The sequence below is a fragment of the Musa acuminata genome, chromosome BXJ2-5 (genome assembly GCF_036884655.1).
Source record: "Musa acuminata AAA Group cultivar baxijiao chromosome BXJ2-5, Cavendish_Baxijiao_AAA, whole genome shotgun sequence".
Classification (NCBI taxonomy): Eukaryota; Viridiplantae; Streptophyta; class Magnoliopsida; order Zingiberales; family Musaceae; genus Musa; species Musa acuminata.
Window position 1 is genome coordinate 36,732,926 of NC_088342.1, and position 25,087 is coordinate 36,758,012.

The 25,087-nt window shown below is 37.6% G+C and overlaps 1 protein-coding gene across 2 annotated transcripts; it reads right to left on the reverse strand.

The window, feature by feature from the left end:
• Positions 1-531: 531 nt before the first annotated feature.
• On the reverse strand, positions 532-23,511 carry LOC103985155 (uncharacterized). 2 transcript variants are annotated; one of them, XM_009402781.3, is made up of 8 exons: positions 23,390-23,511; positions 22,556-23,284; positions 9,342-9,445; positions 9,202-9,272; positions 2,153-2,222; positions 1,664-1,754; positions 1,539-1,601; positions 532-1,343 (listed from the first exon to the last, which is right to left on the reverse strand). In XM_009402781.3, exons 1-8 carry the CDS (start codon positions 23,459-23,461, stop codon positions 780-782), a joined length of 1,764 nt encoding a protein of 587 aa, XP_009401056.2. In that variant the 5' UTR covers positions 23,462-23,511; the 3' UTR covers positions 532-779. The 2 variants fall into 2 exon arrangements, with proteins under 2 accessions (XP_009401056.2, XP_018682193.2); XM_018826648.2 differs by having other exon boundaries at positions 22,556-23,287; positions 23,390-23,491.
• Positions 23,512-25,087: the final 1,576 nt, after the last annotated feature.

The window sequence follows — 25,087 nt, forward strand, 5'->3', positions numbered from 1 at the left end:
GGTTGGCTGGTCAACATCAAGTCAACAATCATGCGTCTTCCTCCTTTTCAAGGCTCGAAAGGGTACAAATAATACAACCACCATCCGACCAAAAACAATACCCTAACTAGTTTGTACTGATCGATCCTTTGCCATATTAACTTTTTCTTCAAAATTTTAATTGATACTCCAATATGTTAACCAATCATTTAACACGTTGACCATTCATGTTAATCGATCCACAGGATCGATGATTGATTTTTTTTGACTCGATATTTAATTCTCTGACATCTTATTCTCATTCTCCTAATTCTATAGAGTCCTCTGACCTTCTGCACCTCTTATTACTAAACTAAATATAGACTATAGAGTGAACTTAATATAGACTATGCGGATGTTTAATTTGAGAAAATAAGGAGAATCATAACCACAGAATGCTTGCAGCTTGTCTTAAAGCAGATGCCTGAAGCTCATGAACAACTTTGCTTTGCAGACTTTTAACATAATAGCTTATTGTTTACGATGATGCAATAAGTCTTGCTGGATCAGCAGTTAAAGTAAGCAGTTGAATCAGCAGTTAACTCATAGGTCTCAAATTTGTACAGAAGAACAGTTAAAGTAAGCACCATAATTCTTCTCACCTCAAAACATCAGCTTAAACTTCGATGATGACAAATCTCAGACATCAGCTAATTCATATAATACATAGCAAAACATAATGTTCTACATCTATTAACTGATCTATCAAAAGAATATTCCTTTGTGATCACGGGTAATCCAGTTCGGTGTTGCCAATTTTATTACTGGCCATTCTCGCTTGAAAAACCTGCATCATCCCTAACACAATTTTGTTTCGGACCCTCAATTTCCTTAACTACAGAACACTGGCCAACCTCAAATTCAACATTGTTTATGCAATTCAAAGATGATGTCTTCTCCACTGCAGTCCCATTTTCACATTGTATGCCTCTCACTGTAAAAGATGGAAACTCCAAAAGTTTTCCCGGCCAATGCTCAAAGAAAGAATTTAGGATCATGAACCTAAAAGCTTGTAAAAGCCTGCTGTTGTCTCTTCTAATATCAGAACTCAGGAGCTTTCGCAAAAGAGTTGGTTCCCTTCTCAAAATTGAAGCAGCATCAGCAGATGATTCATTTGTCAACTTCAGCCTTTTTGCTTGCCACTTTTCTTGATGCCTGACCCTCTTGCAGATGTGTTTGTTTGGAAAATTGTTGGTCATATTCAGCACCTTTGAATTATTCTCCTGCCCACCAAATTGGTTCTCCAGTTCAGAAAGATAGCCTTGGGGTATCTCAGCTACTTCAACACCCAATTCTGCCTGTTTAGCTAGAACCTGCTTCAATTGCTGAAAGACAAGATGGTGCCACAAGAGTCTCAAATGACCAAAGGATGTATATTGATAATACAAAGTACAATCTTTATAGGACTAGTGGCAAATAAAAATTTTAAAGCATATTTCAGCTAATCTGTATAAATTTAACCAGCAAAAGAAAAAAAAGATAGAATGTGGAGATTAAATAATTTGAACATAATCGATTACCTGGCGGCGTAATTGGGCATCGTCATCAGCATCTTCATTATTGACATCAGATTGAACCAATTTCTGCAGCACAAAAAACTTTCTTGAGAACTGAATATCTGATAGAGAGTGAATATTCAAGTTACCTTCTTGATGTTGGCTGTGGTCGGGAAATTCTTCCGTCGTGCTTCAATCCATTGTTGGATTTCATGTTCAGTGTAAGTTACAGGAAGGCACCTTCAAGACAGCAACAGAAGATCATTTGGAAGAAAAACGAAAAAGTAAAAGCCATGCAGAGAAAGATGTGAAGGGACATGTTCATCCTTACCTTGTGGACAGGACAAATTTACTGTGAAAACCTTATTAGGGAATTTGATTATAAATACGTACAAAATGTACATATACACATAAATATGTATACTCAGATACATATATGCCTGTATGTGTGTGTGTGTGTATGCATTTGTGTACACAAATAGCCCTGTTTAGCCCCGACCATCACATCTCTACACATCCTCACTTTACCTGTTCCACAGTATTCCTGTTTGCCTTTTTCTATAATGGTGCTAAGTAGCATGCAAAAGTACTTCAAATTTTCTTTATCTGTATGAGTGCATCACTGAGTAATTCAGTACCTTGGGCGTTCTGTTAAAATTGGTTTGTTACACTTTGCAAACTGAGGTTCTCCTTTCCATTTCTTCTGAACTGCTTAGCCAACACAACAAACAAAAAACCGAATCAGATATTCCTTATTGCATAAAATAAATCTCCTGCAATAAGATAATACTATTCATCCTGTTAAGATAATGACATGCTAATATTGATAAGCTCCTATTTAAAAGGTTGAAATATAATTCTGCAGGTTCACAGTGACAGTCCTAAATAACAAGAATGACAAGCTGCCATTTCAAAACAAATGTTGTACCCAAACCCAAATTACTCTCCAAAGAGGACATGTACCAAAGAAGTATTATTAGCACTAGTCCAATGGAACTGCCATGCATATAAACAAAGGACACACCATATACAATTTGCTGTTTACTATCATCTGTAGATGATTTCTCAAATATTATCAAAATACTAAAACAATGAACTTACTGCAATCACAATCTTTCTCTGGAATTTTGTATGACTGGAGATTTTATGCAGGCCAGTTTTTTATATCCATTTTATAGAGAAGTGATTAGGGATAAGATTGAACAGAGATGGTAATTTGACATAGAGGTTGGGATTTCATTTATTTATAAATAATAGTGATGTTAACCTATAGTCAATGATGTAAAAGAATAAAAAAGCAAACTAATAATTCTAATGAGCAAATGCAGGATCTCATAAGAAAAAGGCCAATGGTCAACAACACAATTCATAAATAGAAACACTGTAGAAAGTAATTCAATAAGAAACCAGAACAAAAAGATGGGCATATGGAATTTACTGAGATCATGCTTTTCATGAGAGTTTGGCACATTAAGAAGATTTCTGAGGTCTGCATGTAAAGTTTGTTCGTGCATCTCTTCACAACATTACCTCATGGCAGGATAAGATAATTATGCACTACCGATACATTCTCTTTAATTTTGGAAAGGATGTGTAAGTGGCCTTAAATAACAGTGATATAAAAAAGCATTTCAATATCATTTTATCTGTTTGAATATGTCACCTGAGAATGAATAAAACAGGTCACGTGCAAAATATATTGGCAAACCACCAAATTCTCATCTTGGAATCATTCCCTTCATCAGTGTCTCTTTTATATTCTGACAAGTTTTGATACCAAATCTTAATATAAGAATCTGATATAAAATGGAAAATGCCCAGATGATACATTTCTTCGATGGAAATCGTAGAAACTTAACCATTTTCGATACTTGTTTCTATATCATTAAAACATGCAGAAGAGGCCTTTTTTTACCAATATAGTTCTGACACACTAACAGGTTTCTCCCATGCTTATAGAGTGACAGAAATAAAAGACCTAATAAAATATGCCATAAAATGTGTTGATTACTACTAATGAAATTGTTTGTCAGACTTTTAAGCCATCCAAAATCCAGAGAATGGGGTGTATGGCAACAGCAACAAGGGGAGCTCCATCCTTCACCAGGCTAAATTACTCGGCATACAAAACAACTTTCTTTGTATTGTGGGCTCTAATACCAATTTCTACACGGTGAGTATGACAACTGTTTGAGGAACTCTTACCCAAGAGACCAGAAGGCAGCAAAACAAATCATGCAACATATTTTGTTTTTGTAAACTAGCAAAAAAATGAGTGCTTATACAGATATTTCTAGAGTCGCTACAGCAGTAAGTGGATCTGCTACCATGATTATTCATAATTAGCAAGAGTGGTAATTGCATTGTCGATCTGCGACAGTAATTGCTTCTGAAGGAAGCAAAACCAATAGTGCAACATAAACTTTTGCAGAGATATTAAAGAAAGTGCTTACAGATATATTATCTTCTTACAACAATTCCTCTTGAGTTCACAAGATTGCTCAGATAATGTAGCTCTCAGACTTCTTAGGGCTGACTCTCCAATTATAGAATAAAAACAAAGTGGGCAAAGTCTTAGGAGACGAGTTCTCTGGTCCCCGTCTTCTAAAGTTCTCTCTTATACAGATGGTTCTGGAATTCTCCTCTAAAGTTCATCTTACTGTTTTCTGTGCGATGGTTTCCTAATGAAGGAAACCTTTACTGTTGAAGCTTTACTTTATCTTCCAATCTTTGATCAAGTGGCCTTTGTGAGGTATTTTGTCTTATCAGTCCTTGTTGAGAATCTTCGGTCTTGTCAATCTTTGTTGAGAATCTTGTGTAACTTTTTCTTGGTTGACTTCTCTGTCATCTGATACTTTCAATCTTTTAACTGCATTTCATATCCAGAGTAATCCTCCTAATTTGAGTAAGAATATTCTTCATTCTCTTGCTTAAGGCGCAAATATAGTTGTAAAGGTCTGTGGATGATGTTCGCATAGAGCTTGAAGCACTTTTCCCTAATAAAGGTGTTTGAATTGAAATTTCCAAGGGTTATGCAGATCCTTCCAAAATTTTAAACATGGTTCCACAAACCTAAACTTGAAGATCTTTTACAGATAAAGTAGGATTTTTTCATATTAATTCTTCAGTAACATTTCCCTTTGAATCTGGTAATATATCTATAAAGTCCTTTGGGTATATTTTGTCCTTATACAATCAGTATGGAATCAAATTCATCCCATCTTTTCACAAATATCTTGTTGACAAAATTTAAGGATACAAGATAGTCCAGTTTCTCCACAAAATTGCATAACTAGATAGGGGTCTTTATATAATTCATCATATAAATCGTTACTGATCTTCACTCAGATTTCTTGAGAGAGCATATCTAGCAGAACTCTAAACTTAAACCACCAGCTGTAATTGAAACATATTTTTTGACAGATGGTTGATCCTGGTTTTGAGACGAATGAAACTAAAATAATTAAATTGGTTGTTGATATTTATCCATGGATCTTGACACTCCTAGTAGTTATATTTATGTTTTCATACAACATCAGAAAAAAAATTTGGAGTCTTAAGATTCTGAGTTAAATTCCAATCTTTAAGTGATAATTTTTTCTCAATCTAATTTAGAAATAAAATGAGACTTTCAAAGAAGATATTTAGGACTAATTCTTTAGAACTGGACGTGGAATCTATAACCTCAGGCATCAGATCCTCAGTCTTTAAGATATAAAGATTTTGATCTTGGCCTTCTTTATTGGGAGATGAACTTCTTTCCATATTTATATTCTTCTGATCATTGGAGTTTCTATAGATACTTTCTATGAGAATAGCTCCTTTTTACCAGTCTTGTCCCTACATAAAATTATGAGACGAAGTCAGGTAGAAAGTTTGTCTCCATTACTATGTTCAATAGTAAAGTCAAAGCAAGATAATATTGTTTGCCACCTAGCAAATATTTGTTGAACTAGATTTTCGATATCATTTTGCAAGACCTCTTTACCAAACCTGCAGTTAAATCTTAAAAGCAATTGTTGGTTTAACATTTCTCCTTGAAATTAGATATTACTTTGAGAATAGCCAAGTTAAAATTAAATATTACTATGAGAATAGCCAAGATCTCCTTATTAATTGTTGATTAGTTTATTTATGTTTCGTTCCACCTTCCTGATGTAAATCTTACTAACAGTGCAGTGCTTCCTTCCTTTTCCTAGCTTTAGGATTCCTCCATATCCTCTATGTCAATGCATTTGTTTCAGCCATAGTAAATTCATATGGGTATCTAATGTGTAAGCAAGGTAATCTTTTCACCTTATCATCGATCCTTTTAACAGCTTGAGTGCGATTTTCATTCCAAACAGGTGGATTTTTCTTGTCTGTTAGGAAAAATCTTCCAGTCATTAGCAAAAGTTATGAGTCTGAGACATAATCTTAACATCCTAAAAATTTTATAATTATTTTGTATTTCATTTCATCAGGGAATTCATCAGCAAATTGTATTACCTGATTGATTGAAATTATTTGGTAGAACTTTTTTTGCAAAGGGTAAGTGGCAAATGCAGGATTCGACTCAGGACCTTTCGATGATTCAGACCACTTTTTATACTAATTTTAATTAAAATGTTAAGATGCTTCTAGCATTGATTAATATGTTCCGAAAATTAACACATCATCAATATAGACTATTATAAAATAAATAAGTACATGGAAGGAAGATCTAATTCATAATTTTTTGAAATTTCAAAGGAAGCATTTTTATTTTAAAAAAAAAAGGCATGACATTCTATTCATCATGCCCAAATGGTTTAATGAAAACAGTCTTATTATCTTTTCTTTAATTTGAATCAGTCAAAAAATCTAAATTTCATATCAAATTTGAATAAACTTTTGATCCTTGAATTCTCCTAATAAGATCTTGTTTGAGGAATAAGATGTAGTGTTTTTAAAAACGCTAGAAGCCAAAAGGCTCCAAGGTCCCAAAATGCTCAAAGTGCTAGACGCCTGCCTAACAAAAACGAGATGCTCTAAAATATTAAAATTTAAAATATATATATTATAATTGATAAATAATTAAAAATGATCACAAAAATAAAAATGACATATCAAATTGGAATTATATAAAGTACCAAATTACATCTCTTGTAATTACACCTACCTAACAGCTCTTCTAAGCTTACTTATACATAATGTGTGTGTATTTTCTAGAAGAGGTAATGGACACAAGCCATAGAAACGATATCATGGTAGCTCTTTTATAAAGATTAATAAGCATGGAAACTATACTGGATCTGGTTGTCTTTTTATACTAGCCAAGTAAGGTGCATGGTTGTTCAAATGTTCCTTTCTTCAAACCATATTAAGTGATTGAGGTTAAAATTCCTAATTTAAGTTCTAAAAAGACAAATAAAAGACAGCATGGTAAACAAATAAAATAAGCAGACGAAAGCAACGGACGAAGCTACAACGGCGGAGGAGGCAGTAGGGTTTCGCTGGTTGCTTTCACGGGTGGGGTGGAGTAAAGGGTATTAGTTGGTTCTGTTGAACCAACTTATTCGCTCAAGCTTAAACTCGAGATGAACAGCAACCACTTTGTCTCGGGTGCACGCCCGATTCACCCAACGCCTGGGCTCAGGTGCGCACCTGTGCAATGCTTCAATGTAACACCTTGCCCCGAGGTGTTGCCCAAGTTCCTTTTGAAAACACTAATAAGATGTCTAATTCATTGTAAGACCTTGTTTAAGGGTTCCTAGTCAATTATCAATCTAAAAACTCCTCTTTCGCACAGAAGTGTTTTTCAACATAAAATGTAAAACATCTCCAAAGAGCACTTATTCAATTAAGTTCTTTGTCTAAAAGACAATTTTTCCAAATTTCTAATATTGTTCATTTATATTGGTCTTGCCTTGGTAGATATTTTGTGTTCATCAAATCCAAGGATATAATAAAGTTAAACTTCATGTCCATTTGTGGCAAAAGGCCAAAGAAAGATCCGTATTTTAATATCATTTTCAATATTTTTTCTTTCAGTTGTGTTACTTTGGGTTAGAAGACAGGGTCTTCGAGAGTTTTATTCAATCCTTGTACCTTGGATTATGAAGTGAAGATTATTCATTTACAAAATATTCTGTATAATATAGCTTCTTTTAACTAATGTAAAATGGATTCTTCAGGTTTTGTTTAATTTTATATTAGTCCGTATACCATTTATTCTAGCAGAAATTCCATCTTCAGTTACTGTGAATGGTGTAATTAATGAAAGCAAAGGAGTGAAACAAATAACTCCAATGAAAGCAAAGGAGTGAAACAAATAACTCCTTGTTTGAGGCTTTTAACAACAAGAAAGATGTTTTAATACAAAATCCTATTGGAACAGAAATGAATTCAGGAAGTTTGCAGTTAACCTTTAGAACATTTCCATTGCCAACATGTATTTTGGATGTTTTGATACAACTTATAATTTTTCAAAGTATTTAACAGGGACAATCCCTCCCTAATAGAATTAACATTAGATTTGGAATCTCAGGGTTTTTTGTTTCAATGAAAACCAAACCTTAGTTTGTATGAGATACCAAATTAACATTTTTGTTTATAGTATTTTTCAGTGGAGTTTATATACTCAAAGGATCCATTTAATGGTTTGCTCAGTTCATTAAATTCATCATATATAATTTCATCGAATATGTTCTCAGGACCATCTTTGAGTTAAAGAATATTTAATCCATGTCTTAAGGCTTGCAATTCCCTTTTAATAACATTTTGTTCTTTGATCAGGTAATCAAAAATTAATTATTTATGTTTCTTATTACCATCATGGTGTCTCTCAAAAATCATGTTTATCCTTTAAGTTCTTAGCTAATAAAATACTTTTTTATAATTACTTTTTCATTTCATTAGGATCTTCTAAGAAGCCAATCATGCAACAACCTATAACAACAGTGACGCCTTGACAATTTGAAATCGGCTATATGTATCTTTTGTCATCATTAAACTACGTAAAAACTTAATCTAAAGTTCCAAATCATGAATGTACTTATAAAAGGATGTAACAAATTTATTAGGTCTACCCTGTGAATGAATAGGAATTAGATCAATAGACTTTTAAGGATGGTGTCTAGTGACTATTTCAAAAGGACTAAATTTTGTAAAATGACTGACAAGACTGCTATACAAAAATTCAACTAAGGGGAGTATTTGATGTCAAATGAACCCAGGATCACCAGCCAAACATCAAACCTCAACCTAAACTCCTATTAAGCACCTCAATTTATTCATCGATTTAAGTGTGATGAACTGAAAAAAAAAAAAACCTACAATCTTGCCTTGAAAATTGTCGATAAACAAATTTAACATACCTATCTAAACTAATGGTATCAGCATCTTGTGCGATCCAACTTCTTGAATACTTGCAATGTTGTATACCTAACTCTAATCAACATACTGGTTTATTTATTGCTGCCACCTCATTCAACTTTTCATAGGGTTTATTTCACAAGGCTTGATCTATATACAGCAGTTTATAAATCTAGAAGCTTAAGGGTGCATAAAGAAATTTCTTGCATTGTTATATATCTAGATTTAATCATTTTTGGCAACCCTACAAACTAAGTATGAACAGCTCACGATTTAACAAATAGATGCATCTTTGATATCACAGCAACCAAATATAAAAATAAGCTAAGTGTCATATCACAAAAGTTAGTACCTCTTCCACTAGTTCCATTAAACATCCTCTTATTGCTCTCTATGCTTTTGGAATCTTGAAACTGTGGTTTTCTGTAAAAGTAATTTCATGGTCAACTAGTTACCAAACATGTAAAAGATAGATTCAAGATATGAGCATGCCTTGTATATTTTGTCTTTCTCTGCCCATGAAGATGTCTAGTGAAACCCTTTTTTGCAGAATTTACAGAAATTATATCACTTCCACCATCTTCAAGACAATGGACCTGTAATTAAAACCAAGCTAGAGTATAAGAGACCTATGTGCATACTAAAATTGTCAAGAAAACAGCCTATGACTTCAGGAGGTTAAATATTATTGACTTTATGCTTTGGACTCCAAGCATCACATGAGAAAGAACACATAATGGAAAAAAAACTTACATTTTTAAAAGAATGTAACATGGACATTTACAGAGAATCATATGTTAATCAAGTAAAGCTCAAAATAAGCTAGTCATATAACAAAATAATCTTTTTTGGATCTATTCTATGCTTCAGTTGTTAGAAAATCCATAATGGAATTAATAAAGTTATTGCCGAAAAATGGAAACATCCTTGGTAAGAAATAAGATATGAAATTCTTGTAATGAGACAATATGATTTTCTTTGCAAATACTTCACTTTGATGAGGGTAACCCATAATCACCACTCAGGTAGACTTACTACCTGGGTAATATAACATTACAATTTAAATTTCCTAACCACTGACTGGCTTATTATGGAAAGAGCAAGCTTGATATAGGCTCTAATGAAATTAAAGCATACAAACATTGGTGGCATGGCCAGTGAACAAAAAGGGAAACAAAAGCACAGTAAGCACGAGTTTCCACTCTACTTATCTCACCCCTAACCTTTACTGGAGCTGTACTAAAAAATTTCAACTTTACTTATCCTTCTGGAATGAACTGTACCCTACTTTGAGTTTGACTTTCTCAAATGGGAGTTTTTCATTCAACTTATTCATATCATCATATGCAAAAAATTTGGTCTTCTAGGAATCTTGTTTAAATCACTCTCCTTTCTAAGCTTCTCACCCTTTTTTATGAAGCTCCTCATTCTCAAGGCATCCCTTTTCCTTATAGAATATCTTATCTAGCTGGAAATATAGTTACCTAAATAGTAACATAGCTAGGTCGATATTAGGTCAATAGAATAAATGTCTACATGGTCAATCACAAACAAAGTTAGTTCAAGATAAAAATCCTCTAACATTGATCCAAGCTGTTGTGAACCTTTCATGCACTAAAATAAAAAAAACCAAGTGACAACAGCAACCAAGAAAAAAAAAATCTGCCTCGCAGTTACTGCACCCACAGTGCTGCAATGCTAAGTTCAAATGCAATATTACATTATTGATTTTTTTCTGGATTTTATACATCATCTTTAAGCTTTCTCTTGCACTCAATCTTGGAAAGTACTGCTAATATTAAGGATGTAAAAGAAATGAGATATGAAAGCAAATGAACAAGAAGGACTGGACGTTTAAAGATTTAATGACTCTGATAGGCATCTCCAAGTCCAAAAATTTATGCAAGAGCCTGTCAAGAAGAATGAGTGAATTATCACACAAGAAAAGACAAACAAAGAAAACAAGGAACAACAAGGTACCTAAGAGAGAATATAATTACAGAAGCAATGAACATAAGAGAGAATATAACTACAGAACCAACAAACATACGAAAGAATATAATTACAGAACCAACAAACATATGAAAGAATATAATTACAGAACCAACAAACATTCATATCAAAATAACAAAAAGTGATGCCTAATAGTCGAAGGTTCAAAATCTGATTGGAGAATATTTAGGTGTATAGTGTGGGAATCATGTCACATTCTAGTGCTAGTTCCTTACACCCCCTTTTCAAATTGGGCTTTGTACCATGCCTCAGTTAAGCAGCACTCATCCCTAACTTGGCCACTTACGTTGCAGGTGAGGAAGGAAGAGAGATTGGTATTAGACTGAGGGTGCTGAATAAGGGAAGAAGTTGAGAGAGAGAGAGAGAAATAAAAATTGGTATAAGGAAAACTTCTAAGTATGGTACCGGTCCAATAGGTTCTGGAACCAGTTTCAAATTAAAACCTTGTGAGAAACAAACCCTTTTTTTCTCTTGGGTTAACTAAGAGTTAGGAACTTAAGCTAAGTAATAACTCATAGATTCATATGGGCTAATACAAGATTGCCTCACAAGCCCTTTCCACTCTATCTTCAATAACCTAGTTAATCAACTCAATTCACCAAGAAACAAATTATAAAACATCGCTAATTCATGGTCCCATAGAAAGCAGTTTGCAACTTGATAGTTTGGAGTTTTGCAGCTTGGAACTTGATTTTTTTAAACCTGAGATTATTTCTTATTTAAATGTTGCCATGAATCTTTATATTATTTTTTACCTCATTAGAAAACCCTACAAATCAGGTTTCAATCATATTGAGCAGTGTCAAGTTTGAAGTCTTATGGCAAAATTATGGCAAATCAAGTATATTAATGTAATCCAAGTCAAATTAAAATTAAAATTTTATTTTCCCCAAACCACATGGGGAATAAATTCATCAATGAGTTGTCATTAGCATTGCCATGATAAGGTAATAAGCCTTAAGTGTTAAATGTGGAGTGATTGTGAATATCAAGAGGAAGTTCAATCCTATATGTATTATCATTAATTTTCTTGAAAACTCAACAAGGATCAATTTTCTTTTCTTTAAGGTTGTTGCAATTTACTATTGGGACATGTTCTGTTTTCAGATGGAGCTACACAAAGTCTCCTCTAAAGACCTTCACACACAATGCTTCTTCACATTTTCTTTTAAAATTTGGTTTCGACTTCTAGCTTCTATATGAATCTTTGCCATGGTAATTGCAAAAACTTCTCCCTTTTAAGTTGAGAATACGATGCAAGTATAGTAGCAAGGTCTAGGTCAAATGGAAAATAACCATAATAATCTCCAAACAAATTATTGTCATCAAAGAGTTAGAAGCATTATAGGTGATTTCCACTTTAGATAGAATCAAATCCTATTGTTTCAAGTTCCAACCTGTCAGTTTGTCCATGGTTTGAGGGTGGTTAAGCACTACCATGTAACAAGTTGGTGCCTTCGAACATAGTAGCTTGGAACTCGATAACTTGAGATTTGGTAACTTGATGCTCGGAACTAGTGATTATTGTTTTGTAATGTTGTCATCAAATTACATGATATTTTATGGTTTAGTGGAAACCATGCAAGTCAACTTTCCAACACACCATAAGATGTACTGTTTTAAGTCTTCTAGGTTTTGCTATGACAAATCTTCTAAGATATATTAAGGCAGTCTAGTAAAACATCACATCTTTCATCCTATAATTGAAGTCAGCAGTTCATTTTACCACTTTCAACTGTTGAAAAATTATACCACAATTGAACAAGGAAGATATGAAGAATAATCTAACCACTTAAATTTTGAAATTAAGATTCAGCCAATTCTGTATTTGTTGAAAACCATTTAATTTCTCAACTTAGTAGACATCAACTATAATGGAGGTGTCTAGTACAACAACAACATAAAATATCAATGATTCTAAATGAAAATTAATCCTACAAAAACATAGAAAAGAAAGACAAATAAACTCTAAGGTAAACCATGTCATTATAAATATGATGAGAATCAACGATATACACATTGTTGCATGCCTCATTCTAGTCAATGTATGGTGTAGCAAGTACCTCATGACTTCAAGAAGTGTTTTTGGATCAAAATTATGTTGAACACAAACTAACAAGAGAGTTAAGCTAAGAGATAGCCATAAGACATGTACTGTTTTCAAATTCCTCAAGGAAGATATTAATAATCATATGGACACATTTAATTTTAAAATAAGATTCAGCCCACAAATATTTGTTGACTCACTTGTTAGTTTGTGTTCAACATAATTTTTAAAATAAGATCACAACTTAGCAGACATAAACCAGGATGGAAGTGTTTTGGCCAATAACAACAACATACAATGTCAATAATTCTAAATGAAAATTGGTCACACTGAAACACGGAAAAGGAAGACAAATAAACTCTTAAGATAAAACATGTCATTATAAATTATGAATGACGAATTCAAGGATATACATGCTACTGCATGCCTCATTCTACTCAATGTATGGCATGGTAAGTGCTTCATGATGTGCTTTCTGATCACGTGTGTTGACCACATGAAATCATTAAAAGAAAATTAAAGGAGAGATTAAGCGGGTTGGCCAACATTACATTAGCCATATTCTTGTCAGTAGCCTAGGTTGGCATGTAGGCACAACAATTCATGTGAAAATTAATGAAAAAGAAAAAACAAATTAAATTAATTCACATAATAAGATGTATAATTAGTTATGGAATCATATATAGCATATAATCTTATTCACAAATCAAATCTTTGGAAATAGGAAAAGAAAAGGAGACCAAAGTGGGAAGGAATATGAATCAACAGCCTGGGTTGGCATGTAGGCACAACAATTCATGTGGAAATTAATGAGAAAGAAAAAACAAATTAAATTAATTCACATAATAAGATGTATAGTTACTTATGGAATCATATATAGCATACAATCTTATTCAAAAATCAAATCTTTGCAAATAGGAAAAAAGGAGACCAAAGAGGGAAGGAATATGAATCAGATGCACTACATTGAAATTAGTTCCACTTGAAGTCCAATATCCATTCAACTGTTATATGTAAAAATATTATGATAACCTCTTATTCATAATGCCAAGGAAAAATGTGACCTTACGTTGTATTCTGATCCATAATTGATCAGAAAAGATTATAAAAAATGTTAAGTATGTATGTCAACATGAGCCAGTACTAATAGGACCTAGGAATGAGGCTCATTAATCTTGCTTTCTCATAATGTCCAAAGGTACAGCTTCTATTTTATTCTGATTTATCCAATAAAGCATATATTTACTTGATCAATTTTAATAAGCTAATGAAGATCATATGACCAATTGTGAGTTTATTCACAATTTACTCAAGGCAAGACCCAAGCACCTTGCAACACCTCAGGGCAAGGCATTTCAATGAAACGTTGCTCAGGTGCATGCATGAGCCCAAGCGCTAGGCACCTCCGGCGAGCGCCTAAGCCAAATCAGGTCGACTTCAAGTCAAGGTTCAACTAGGCGAGTAAGTCGGTTCAATCAAATCGACTAATGTAAGTTGTACAGGCACTTACCCTAACATGAACCCATTGAAAGAAACCAGAAGCAAAAACCCTACTGCTCATTCATCACCTTTGTATGTGTCATCTACCACTGCAACATCGTCTACCGCCTTCGTACTATCATGAACGATCGTCGCGCACCCGCAACAACTTTGTTCAACGAACCGTTCATCGCTTTTGCATGCTTGTACAGACACATGGTAGCATGTTCTACCTTGGTTTTGTGTGTTTTTGCTTGAAAAATGTAAGCAACGAGAGTTCGCAGGTGCGACCGCTCACCGTATCGGGCCAAACTACACCAAAATGACTCCGTTTTCGCATGCCACGGCCTGTTTTCTATAGACCGTAGCCTCATGCGAAATGTCTGCCATCTCAGCACCTTGGAACTCCCTGAGTGGCACTAGGGGGGATGGGGCTTCGAGGTAGTGTCGGGCATTAAACAATCTTCACAAGTTCGCACGTTAACTTGACAGAAACTTGTCTTCGCGCCCAACACCCTGTGAGAAGTTGTTTGCGGACTTGCACCTGTTCGTTCAACCTTCGAAAGTCTTTGTTTTCCCCTTCTTCTCTTTTCTCTCTTGCACTCAAGGTGCTTGCTGAATTACTTGTAAAACTTCCCTCTTCGCGAGACGTCGGGACTTGTCCGTCACTCATTTTCAAACTAATCAACTTTCTATTTTACAGGTCCTTCAGGACCTGTACGAGGTTGCAACTAGGCTGACCCTTTGTAGACGCATATGTCGCAAGGGCACCTCATGACTTAGGCAATCCCAGCTAAGTCCGTGGAGTCGGCGCAAGGATGCTTCACGACTTAGGAAAGTCCAACTAAGTCCGTGATTTTGCTGCAAGGATGCCTTACGACTTAGACAATTTCAGCTAAGTCCATAACATTATGGTATCAGAACGGGCAAGCAATTCGAGCAAGCAACGAATAAACTTCGCAATCTCTCTATAGCAAAGCATCGTGGTGAATCGAGCAAGACGAGGCAAGCCAGACAATTGCCCCAAGCAGCCACAGGTGGGCTGCAAGTGCAAACTCACTCTCATGCTGTTGGAACCGCTCAGGAGAAGCGTAGCAACAAACTTGACGAGCGAGAAGTTGGCTACTCTCCACGAATGGGAGAGGCATAATCTGGAGCGCTAATCAGGAAAAATAGTCACAAGGAGAGACTCGCAACGGCGGAAACCCGCCTGGATGTTCTTGAAGCGAGCTTGGAGGAACTCTACTAAGGCCAAAGAAGGCTTCTTGAGGTAGAGAGCTCACAAGAAGAAGCGAAATCTCGAATCGACAAGGTCGAGTCCCTAGTCGATCAACTGACGAAAGACACCAAACACTCCGTAAAACATCTGCACGAAGTCGTGGCAGAACTCACTTCCAGAGTGACAGCGCTCACAAGGGTACTAAATGTGGGAGGGAGCAACACCCGCATTACACCACCACAAAACTTGAGAGCACCTAAGCCTCATTGCTATAGAAGTGCTAGGGACGCAAAGGAGATCAAGAATTTCTTGTTTGACATGAAACAGTACTTTCGAGCTGCAAGGCCCGATTCTGAAGATACCAAAGTTTTAGTAGCAACCATATATCTGAATGGAGATGCAAAACTTTGATGGCGAACCCGTTAGGAGGAGATCCAACAAGGTCGGTGTCGAGTAGACACATGGGAGGACTTAAAACGGGAGTTAAGAACTCAGTTCCTACCCGAGAACACAGAGTTCATCACAAGGAGGAAGTTGAGACAACTCTGCCAAAGTACTTCCATTCGGGACTACGTGAAGCAATTTTCACATACAGGATATGTCCGAAAAGGATAAGCTATTTAGCTTTCTTGATGGCCTGAAGTCGTGGGCACAACAAGAACTGCATCGAAGGAATGTCACCGATATGATCGAAGCAATTGCAGCCATAGAAAGGCTCACTGACTTTGTTTCCTCGGAGGACTCGGGGAAAAAAACAATCTTCAGGAAATCGACCACCAAAATATTCTCGAAGGAAGAAGTTCGAGGGCGAACAGGGGAAGAAGAGTTCCCACAAAGGGCCAAGCTCAAAAGGCAAGGCCCCAAAACCTGACAAATGCTTTTTGTGCGGAGGACCGCATATGGTAAGGGAGTGCCTATAGAAACAAACACTCAATGCCTTAACAGCTTCAATCCACCCCCCCCAAATCGGACAAGGGCAAGGTCATCGCTCTTAGTTCAAGTAGTTCAAAATCCAACAGCGACAACAAGGAGTCGCAAGGACCCCGGATGGGAGCAATGCGTTTGTTGAATGTGTTGCAGGGTCAAGTGGGGGAGAACATGAAGTCAAAGCCACAGAAAGCAAGGAACAGCGAGCTTATATACGTGGACATCAAGCTCAATGGTCAAACAAGCCGTGCAATGGTGGACACGAGCACTACCCATAATTTTCTTGTCGATCGAGAAGCAAAGCGACTTGGGCTGATCTTGGAGAAGAACCCAAGTCGGATGAAAGCGGTGAACTCAGAGGCCAAGCGGATCTCCAAGCTAGCAAAGGGAGTCCCCATCAAGATCGAAATATGAAGCGAGTGCACAAACATGATAGCGGTGCCACTGGGCGACTTTCAAGTGATTCTCGGAATGGAGTTCATGCACGCAGTGAAGTTGGTGCCAATACCATCCCTAAACTCCCTGTGTTTGATGAGAGGTGACGACCCCTGCGTGGTTCCCGTCTCTCAGAAAGGAACCAAGGAACCCCAACAAATATCTGCATTACAATTGAAGAAAGGGGTACGAAAAGAAGGATTAACCTCTATGGTTGTTGTGAAGCTAAAGTCACTCAACGAGGAGGCCATTCATGAACCTGTTGCGGTGGCGAACGTTCTGAACACAAACGTTATGCCACTCGAGTTGCCGAAAACCCTGCCACCATGTAGAGGCGTGGATTATCACATTGGGTTGGAGTCAGGAGTGAAACCTCCAGCAAGACCACCATACCGCATGTCCCCTCCAGAGTTGGCAGAGCTCAGAAAGCAGTTAGACGAACTGCCAAGCAGCGGTATCATCCGCAGTTCCAAAGCACCATTCAGAGCTCTAGTCCTCTTCCAAAAGAAACAAGATGGGAGCCTCCAACTATGCGTCAAACTATCAGGCCATCAACAAGGTGATGGTGAAGAACAAGTATCCCATCCCGCTCATCGAGTACTTGTTCGACCAACTGAGTAAAACAAAGTATTTCTCCAAACTCGACCTTTGGTCGAGGTACTGGCAAGCGCGCATTGCGGAAGGCGACGAAGCGAAGGGTACCTGTATAATTAGATATAGAGTGTTTGAGTTCTTGGTGATGCTTTTCGGCTTAATCAATGCTCCGGCCATATTCTGCACTCTTATGAACCAACTATTCAATGAGTAATTGGACAAGTTTGTGGTCGTCTACTTGGACGATATCATCGTCTATAGCCAAATGCTCGAGGAGCACATCGAGCACCTTCGGATAATTTTCAAGGTTCTCAGGGAGAACATTTTGTTCGTGAAAAGGGAGAAGTGCTACTTTGCTTAGACGAAGATCTTGTTCTTGGGGCATTGAATCGGTGACGGTTCCATTCAGATGGACAAATCAAAGGTGCAAGCTATGGCGGAATGGTGAACTCCAAAGAAGGTGTCGAAGCTGAGATCCTTCCTTGGTTTCGTCAACTACTATCGGCGCTTCATAGCTGGTTATTCGAAGCGCACAGCTCCACTGACGGAGTTGCTGAAGGAGCAGCCTTGGCGATAGTCCGACAAATGTGAAGTGACATTCAAATATCTAAAGGCTGTTATGTTGGAAGAACTAGTACTCGAATTGTCGGACTATGAGAAGCCCTTTGAAGTCCATACAAATGCTTCAAACTTTGCTATTGGGGGAGTACTCATGCAGGAGGGTCACCCAATGACCTACGAGAGCCGCAAGCTCAACGAGACCGAGCGACGATATCCGATGCACAAAGAGACGACAGTAGTGGTCCACTATCTATGAGCTTGGCAGCACTACCTTCTCGGATCGCGATTTGTGTTGAGAACGGACAACATCGCTTTGAGTTACTTTTAAACTCAAAAGAAACTCTCCCCAAAACAAGCACGATGGCAGGACTTCCTGGCTGAGTTTGACATGACAATGGAGTATAAGCCCGGAAGAGCAGATGTCATGGCAGATACATTGAGCCGAAAGGTAGAACTGGTGAATTCCATGCAGTTGGAAGGCGGAGGCCAAACAAGTCAATTGCACTATAACTTCCTTTCTAGAATCAGGGATGGACTATACAGTGATCCTCAGGCAGTAACCCTAATGCAACTAATTAAAGAAGGCAAGGCACGACGATTTTGGGTCCAGACGGGAGTCGTTTACACCAAAGAGAATAAAGTTTATGTTCCTCGAGTGAATAATTTGATGTATGAACTCTTGAGAGAGTGCCACGATTCCCTTTGGGCTGGATATCCGAGCATCCACCGGACAATGGCTCTCGTGGAGAGGGCCTTTTACTAGCCGAAGATGGAGACTGATGTGGAGGAATATGTTCAAACATGCCTTACTTGCCAACAAGATAAGATGGAGCAGCGGAAGCCGATAGGACTTTTGGAGTCACTGCTCATACCAGAAAGGCTGTGGGAGAGTATTTCCTTGGACTTCATATCAAGCTTGCCGGTAGTAAGGGGACTCGAGTCGATACTTGTGGTGGTCGATTGGTTTTCGAAGTATACAACATTCATTGTTGCACCCCTACACTGTTCAATATAGGAGACAGCCAAGTTGATAATGAAGAATATGGTGAAGTATTAGGGAGTCCCACACAACATCATCAGTGATCAAAATGCTCGATTCTTAGGATGATTCTAAACCGAGCTATTCAAATTACTAGGGTGTAAGTTGTACTTCTCCACAAGCCTTCACCCCTAGATGGATGGCCAAACTGAAAGGATAAACTCACTCCTTAAGCAATACATTCGGCACTACATAAGTGCCAACCAATGAGATTGAGTAAAGTTGTTAGACATAGCCCAATTCTCCTACAACTTACAGTGGAGTTCTGCATCCATCAAGAGCCTCTTCGAGATCATTATAGGATAACAACCGTCAACTCCTTACACCTTGGCTATCGGTTATACAGGGAGTAGTCCGTCAGCATATCACTTTGTAAAAGAATAGCACCGAAATGCAGATATTACGCAGGCTTATTTGGAGAAGGCGACCAAAAAGATGAAGAAGTAGGCAGACTTGGGAAGGCAACCATAGAAGTTCAAAGTCGATGATTTGGTGTTGGTAAAACTCCAACCAGTATCACTCTAGTTCTTTAGGCACAAAGTGCACAAAGGATTGATGCGTAAGTATGAAGGGCCCTTCCCAATTATTAGTAGGGTAGGCAATGTCTTCTATAAGTTGCAACTGTCGACGTGGCTCAAAATTCATAATTTTTTCACGCTAGCAACTTAAAAGCCTACCACTAAGATCCGCAAGATGCTTTTCGAAATGTCCCAACTTAGCTACCTCACACCACAACCTCCTACGAGAAGCGAGTTGAAACCATTTTAGTGGATCGCAAGACAAAGCTACCCAACGAAGCTGAGCAGATCGAGTACTTGGTGAAGTGACGAAAGCTTCCCCGGACCGAAGCTAGTTGGGAGCCTGAAGACGCTCGACGACATGAAGAAGCATCCATCAAAGCCTTCCAGCATGCATCGACGAGGGCGTCGACAGTTTAAGTGGCGGAGAATATCACGAACGATCGTCACCCACCCACAACAACTTCTTTCAACGAACAGTTCGTCGCTTTTGCATGCTTGTACAGATACATTGCATGTTTTACTTTGGTTTTATGTGTTTTTGCTTGAAAAATATAAGCAACAACAAGTCGCAGTGCTGCAGTGCGACCGTTCATCGTGTCAGGCCAAACTACCATAAAATGGCTTCGTTTTCGCGTGTTATGGCCTATTTTCTGTAGACCACAACCTCACGCGAAACATCAGCCATCTCAGCACCCTGGAACCCGCCGGGTGGCACTAGGGGGGATGGGGCTTCGAGGTAGTGTCAAGTGTTGAACAATCTTCACAAGTTCGCACATTAACTTGACAGGAACTTGCCTTCGTGCCCGACACCCGATAAGTAGTTATTTGCGGACTTGCAACTATTCGTTCAACCTTCTAAAGTCCTTGTTTTCCCCTTCCTCTCTTTTCTCTCTTGCACTTAAGGTGCTCGTTGAATTTCTTGTAAAGCTTCCCTCTTCGTGAGATGTCTAGACTTGTCCATCGCTCGTTTTCAAACTAATCAACTTTATGTTTTACAGATCATTCGGGACCTATACGAGGTTGCAACTAGGCTGACTCTTTGCGAACACATATATGCTCCTCATGACTTAGGCAATCCCAACTAAGTCTGAAGAGTTGGCGCAAGGGTGCTTCACGACTTAGGCAACTCCAGCTAAGTCCGTAACTTGCCGCAAGGGTGCCTCACGACTTAGGCAATTCCAGCTAAGTTTGTGACAGTACAGTCTATCCACTTCGTCTGTCGTTGTCAACAACGTTGTGTGTCACCCTCTCCAACTTCGTCTGCCATCGTCAGCAACCTCAACTGCTTCATTCGCCACTACAACTTCGTCTGTTCGTCGCTGTAGCTTCGTCCACTAACCTCCCTAGCTTTGTCCACCGTTGATTTCCACCTTCCCCCACCTTCCTCCACAGCCTCCAGTTACTTCTCCATCTTCTCATTTTATAGGTAATACTTTCAAGTAACTTGTTGCACCATATTGAGGTGGTGCATTGTTACTTTGTTAAGAGTTAAAACTTAGTCGTTCTAAGTTCACCACATTGTGATCATATTTATCAATCATACTATATATATTTTAACTTTTAATATTCGGGAGTCCTCACTTCACTTGAGTGGACACTTAGGCAAGCGTCTAGTGCCTTGGGCGTTTTGGTGCCTTGGCACCTTTTGGCGCCTTGGCACCTTTTGGCGCCTTGGCACCTTTTGGCGCCAAGTGCTTTTAAAACACTATCCAAAACATAACAAGTGTATAAATAATTTCCCCTTCAAATACAATCCATTATGTACTTGTTTCTTGATCAATCAAGACCACTAGATATTAATTAGCATGATGATGGATCATTTGTCCTCGTACGGAGATGCACTACTAACCATCAAGACCAACCATGCACTTATTTAAGAGATGCACCTTCTATGTCTACATCAGGTTAACAAATCTGTCATGAATTATGCCCTTACTCTATAAATAAGTGGAACACTTGGAATTAAAAAGTTGATGCACCAAAAGAACTAAATGCAAAGTTAACAATCTTAGATAAGAGATAAGAAGAACCAAGCTGGAATCCTGAAACTTTCTGATATGCGAGAGGCCAGTTGCGATTACTGAATTGGGTGAGCCCAACATACCACGTGTTGAAAAGTTACCCTTGGTTTCCAAATTAACTATTATTATAAGCATCCAAATGAATGGTTCCACCCAAGTTTTCATATGTTAACTGGCTTCATAAGCTCATATGGATGCCACCATACTTAAAATTTTCATAATTGGCACATAAAGTAAGAATATAAGGAATAGCATATGAAGAAACATAGAATGAGATACACATGATATAACTCATCGTGCTTTAGGCATAACCAAAGTGTTTGATTTGTTATCCACAAGTCCTGCCCTGTCACACAGCATGCCAGCTTAAGGATGTTAGTTCATGATGAATCATCTCAATCAAGCATATAAACCATAGGGCCAGTTAGATTGCATAGCTAATAATAGATACAAGGGTGCATAACCATGTACCACACTTGCATCTTGCCATCATGGCCATACTATCTCATCAAATGATAATAAATATGATCTAATTAAGAATAACATATTTCACAGAAGATTAAAGGACAGATGCTGGCATGATGGTAAGGTTGCTCATATCTTAGAAACAATCTCTATATAAAGAGGAGACTTACATACATTGATCCACATTTGGTGGGAACCTCGTACACTAGGTTAACCTTTTTACCTCGGTTTTGTTTTTACATTTTCACACAAGATTACCAATGTGCAAAGGATTCTCACAAGTTCATATTAAGGTAGTCTACGAGAAGTATTACAATTTTAAACAGGTTTCCCATATCCACGCATTATTTAACTTAAAAGGAAGGCTAGTGCTGGTGATTGCTACCTGAGGCCACAAGTTTCCTGGTTGATTATACTTCAAAGGATGATGATTTTTCGTAGGACTCCATATATTAGGCTGATGCAACTTCTTAGGATTGACAAGAGATTCATGTTTGCCTTCATGAGTGAAGGAAATTTTCTTCCCTCCCGTACACAATGCACCATTACATAAACTTGTATGTGAATTTCCCACAGCAACCATTGGGTGATTCCCAAGATGCTCAGGTTTGTTAGAACCCAAGCACGATGATGCAGGAGAGTTGAGATCAGCAATTTGATTCCTGTGCATCATCGTAGTTGGAAAACATATCTGTCCATTAGGTAAGCCACCAATAAAGTTGAAATTTTGAGGCCGATTGTTCACAGAAAAGGGGCCAACACCAGGTGGAAGCGGGGTGAACATGTTCAGGTTCTGCAGTTGCCCTTGGAACTGTTGTGCATTCTGAGGCATGCCACGAGATATCCCGAGAAGTTGCAACGCCAAAAGCTGCTGGTTCAGGTGTTGAGCAGGCCCAAACTGAACGTGCTGCTGAGGGAAGACGCTCAAGCGATTATTTTGCACCACGGGCAAAATATTAGGGCAATTCAGAAAGGAAGACGGAGCCATCAGAGGAGCCACAGCAGCGGCGGCGGCAGCAACATTTGTCGCACTGAAACCGTTCGAATTGGTATTCCGATTGCTTGAATTGACGAAAGAAGGGTCTGGAAACTGCATCTGGTTGAACAGGGCCGCCTGCTTCCATACGATAAAAGTTGGCAAGGAAAAAAAAAATCTAGAAACTGCTAAGGCAAAAAACAACTCTAATAGGGAAGGAGAGAAAGGAGTAAAAGAGAATACCTGTTGGAGAGAGGGATCGTTGGGCACTTGGGCATGGATATTAACGGCGGGCGATTGGAAAAAGGGAAGCATGGCTCCTCACCGGCGCCGAAGGGTTTTGAAGTAGGGTTTAAAACGGGGAGATATTGCTTAATGGCGAATTCCTGGAAAAGTCCCTTTTTTTTATTTTCTCGCAAAATATCCTTTTTCTTTTCTTTAAGAGCATCACTGTCTTTTCTCAATATAATAGAAAAATCTTAAATCCTTTTTATATATTTCCTTAGGAGATTGGTTTTTTTTTCTTTTTCCAAGAAAAAAATTTGTATTACTTAAGGAAACGAGTACAATCAATAATTAGCACTCAAAAAGTAACAACAGATATTCATGATCTTTTTAATCTTTAATAGATATAACAAAATCAACCAATCACTATACGTATCCATTTCATTTCCTAAAGATATGAATAATATTATAATTCGGAAAGGACCTAATATAATTTTGATATTTCTGACCATACCAATCATGTTCCAAGGTGGGATGGATTCATTGTCGAGGATTTGCATAACCTCAAACCAATTTGTTTCAACGTCAATGGCTTGCACCCCTTTCTCTGTGGGATGGATTCATTGTCGAGGATTTGCATAACCTCAAACCAGTTTGTTTCAACGTCAATGGCTTGCTCCCCTTCCTTGACAGCTAACTGCAACCCTTCAAGCACAACAAGCATTTCCACGTAGAGGTAAGTCCTTCAAGCACAACTAGCATTTCCCTAAAAGTCAAAATCTTTATAAAAAAAGTCATGCACATTCAATTTAAACCAACCCATTATTGGTCGATTCCATAATATAACAATGTGAGCAGGAGGAACGACAGTGGCCTAAGGAGGAATCTGGATAGGATCAACAACGAAGAATGTCACCACCCTATAGAAAATTTCATTAGAGACAACCTTCTCCTGTTAAATAAGGTATCATTCTGAGTCTTCCAAATTAACCAAAAGGTATATGCAATAATTGCTCTAATGGTTATAAACAAGAATGTTTACCTATATTTTATCCTTCCGTAAGCCAAGCATCAGTGTATCGTTGACCATAGAACCAAAATGAGATATCCAGCTTATATTTGAGGATTAAATATATAGAATAGATAAATTGGTAGCCAAGAAATAAGCGAGATAAATCATCAGTGTGACCATCATAAAATAGTCAGAGTTTCACATCCATAAAACCAAGGTGAGCAAAATACTAAGAAGTCAATAACTGCCATGAAGCAACTTTCAACAAAAACAAACAGAATAAGGAATGACCAATATTTTCCATAAGCTAAGGTCAAAACATTGTAAATGACCAACAGTATACTAGAGGTTAAAAAGCATATATATGCCTAGTTGATGATTGTCCTTTTACATCAGAGATGCAAACCCATTTGTCATCCTCAAGTACATCCAATAAATCAACCCTCAAAATCATATAAGCAATCATTGGAACAAAAAGCTAATGTAGTTTAGAAGAATCCCACTTTTGATCAGAAATCAAGCTTGAAACTATAGAAAACTCATTCACACACTCTATATTAACGAAAGTGGGTTCGAAAGACAATGACATATCAAAAATCTAATTACGATAGAAAATATTGATAGAAAAACCATCACTCATAAGGAAGAAAAAAATCGAAATGAAGCTTATGCATTCCCCGCAAAAATAATGTCTATGACCCACT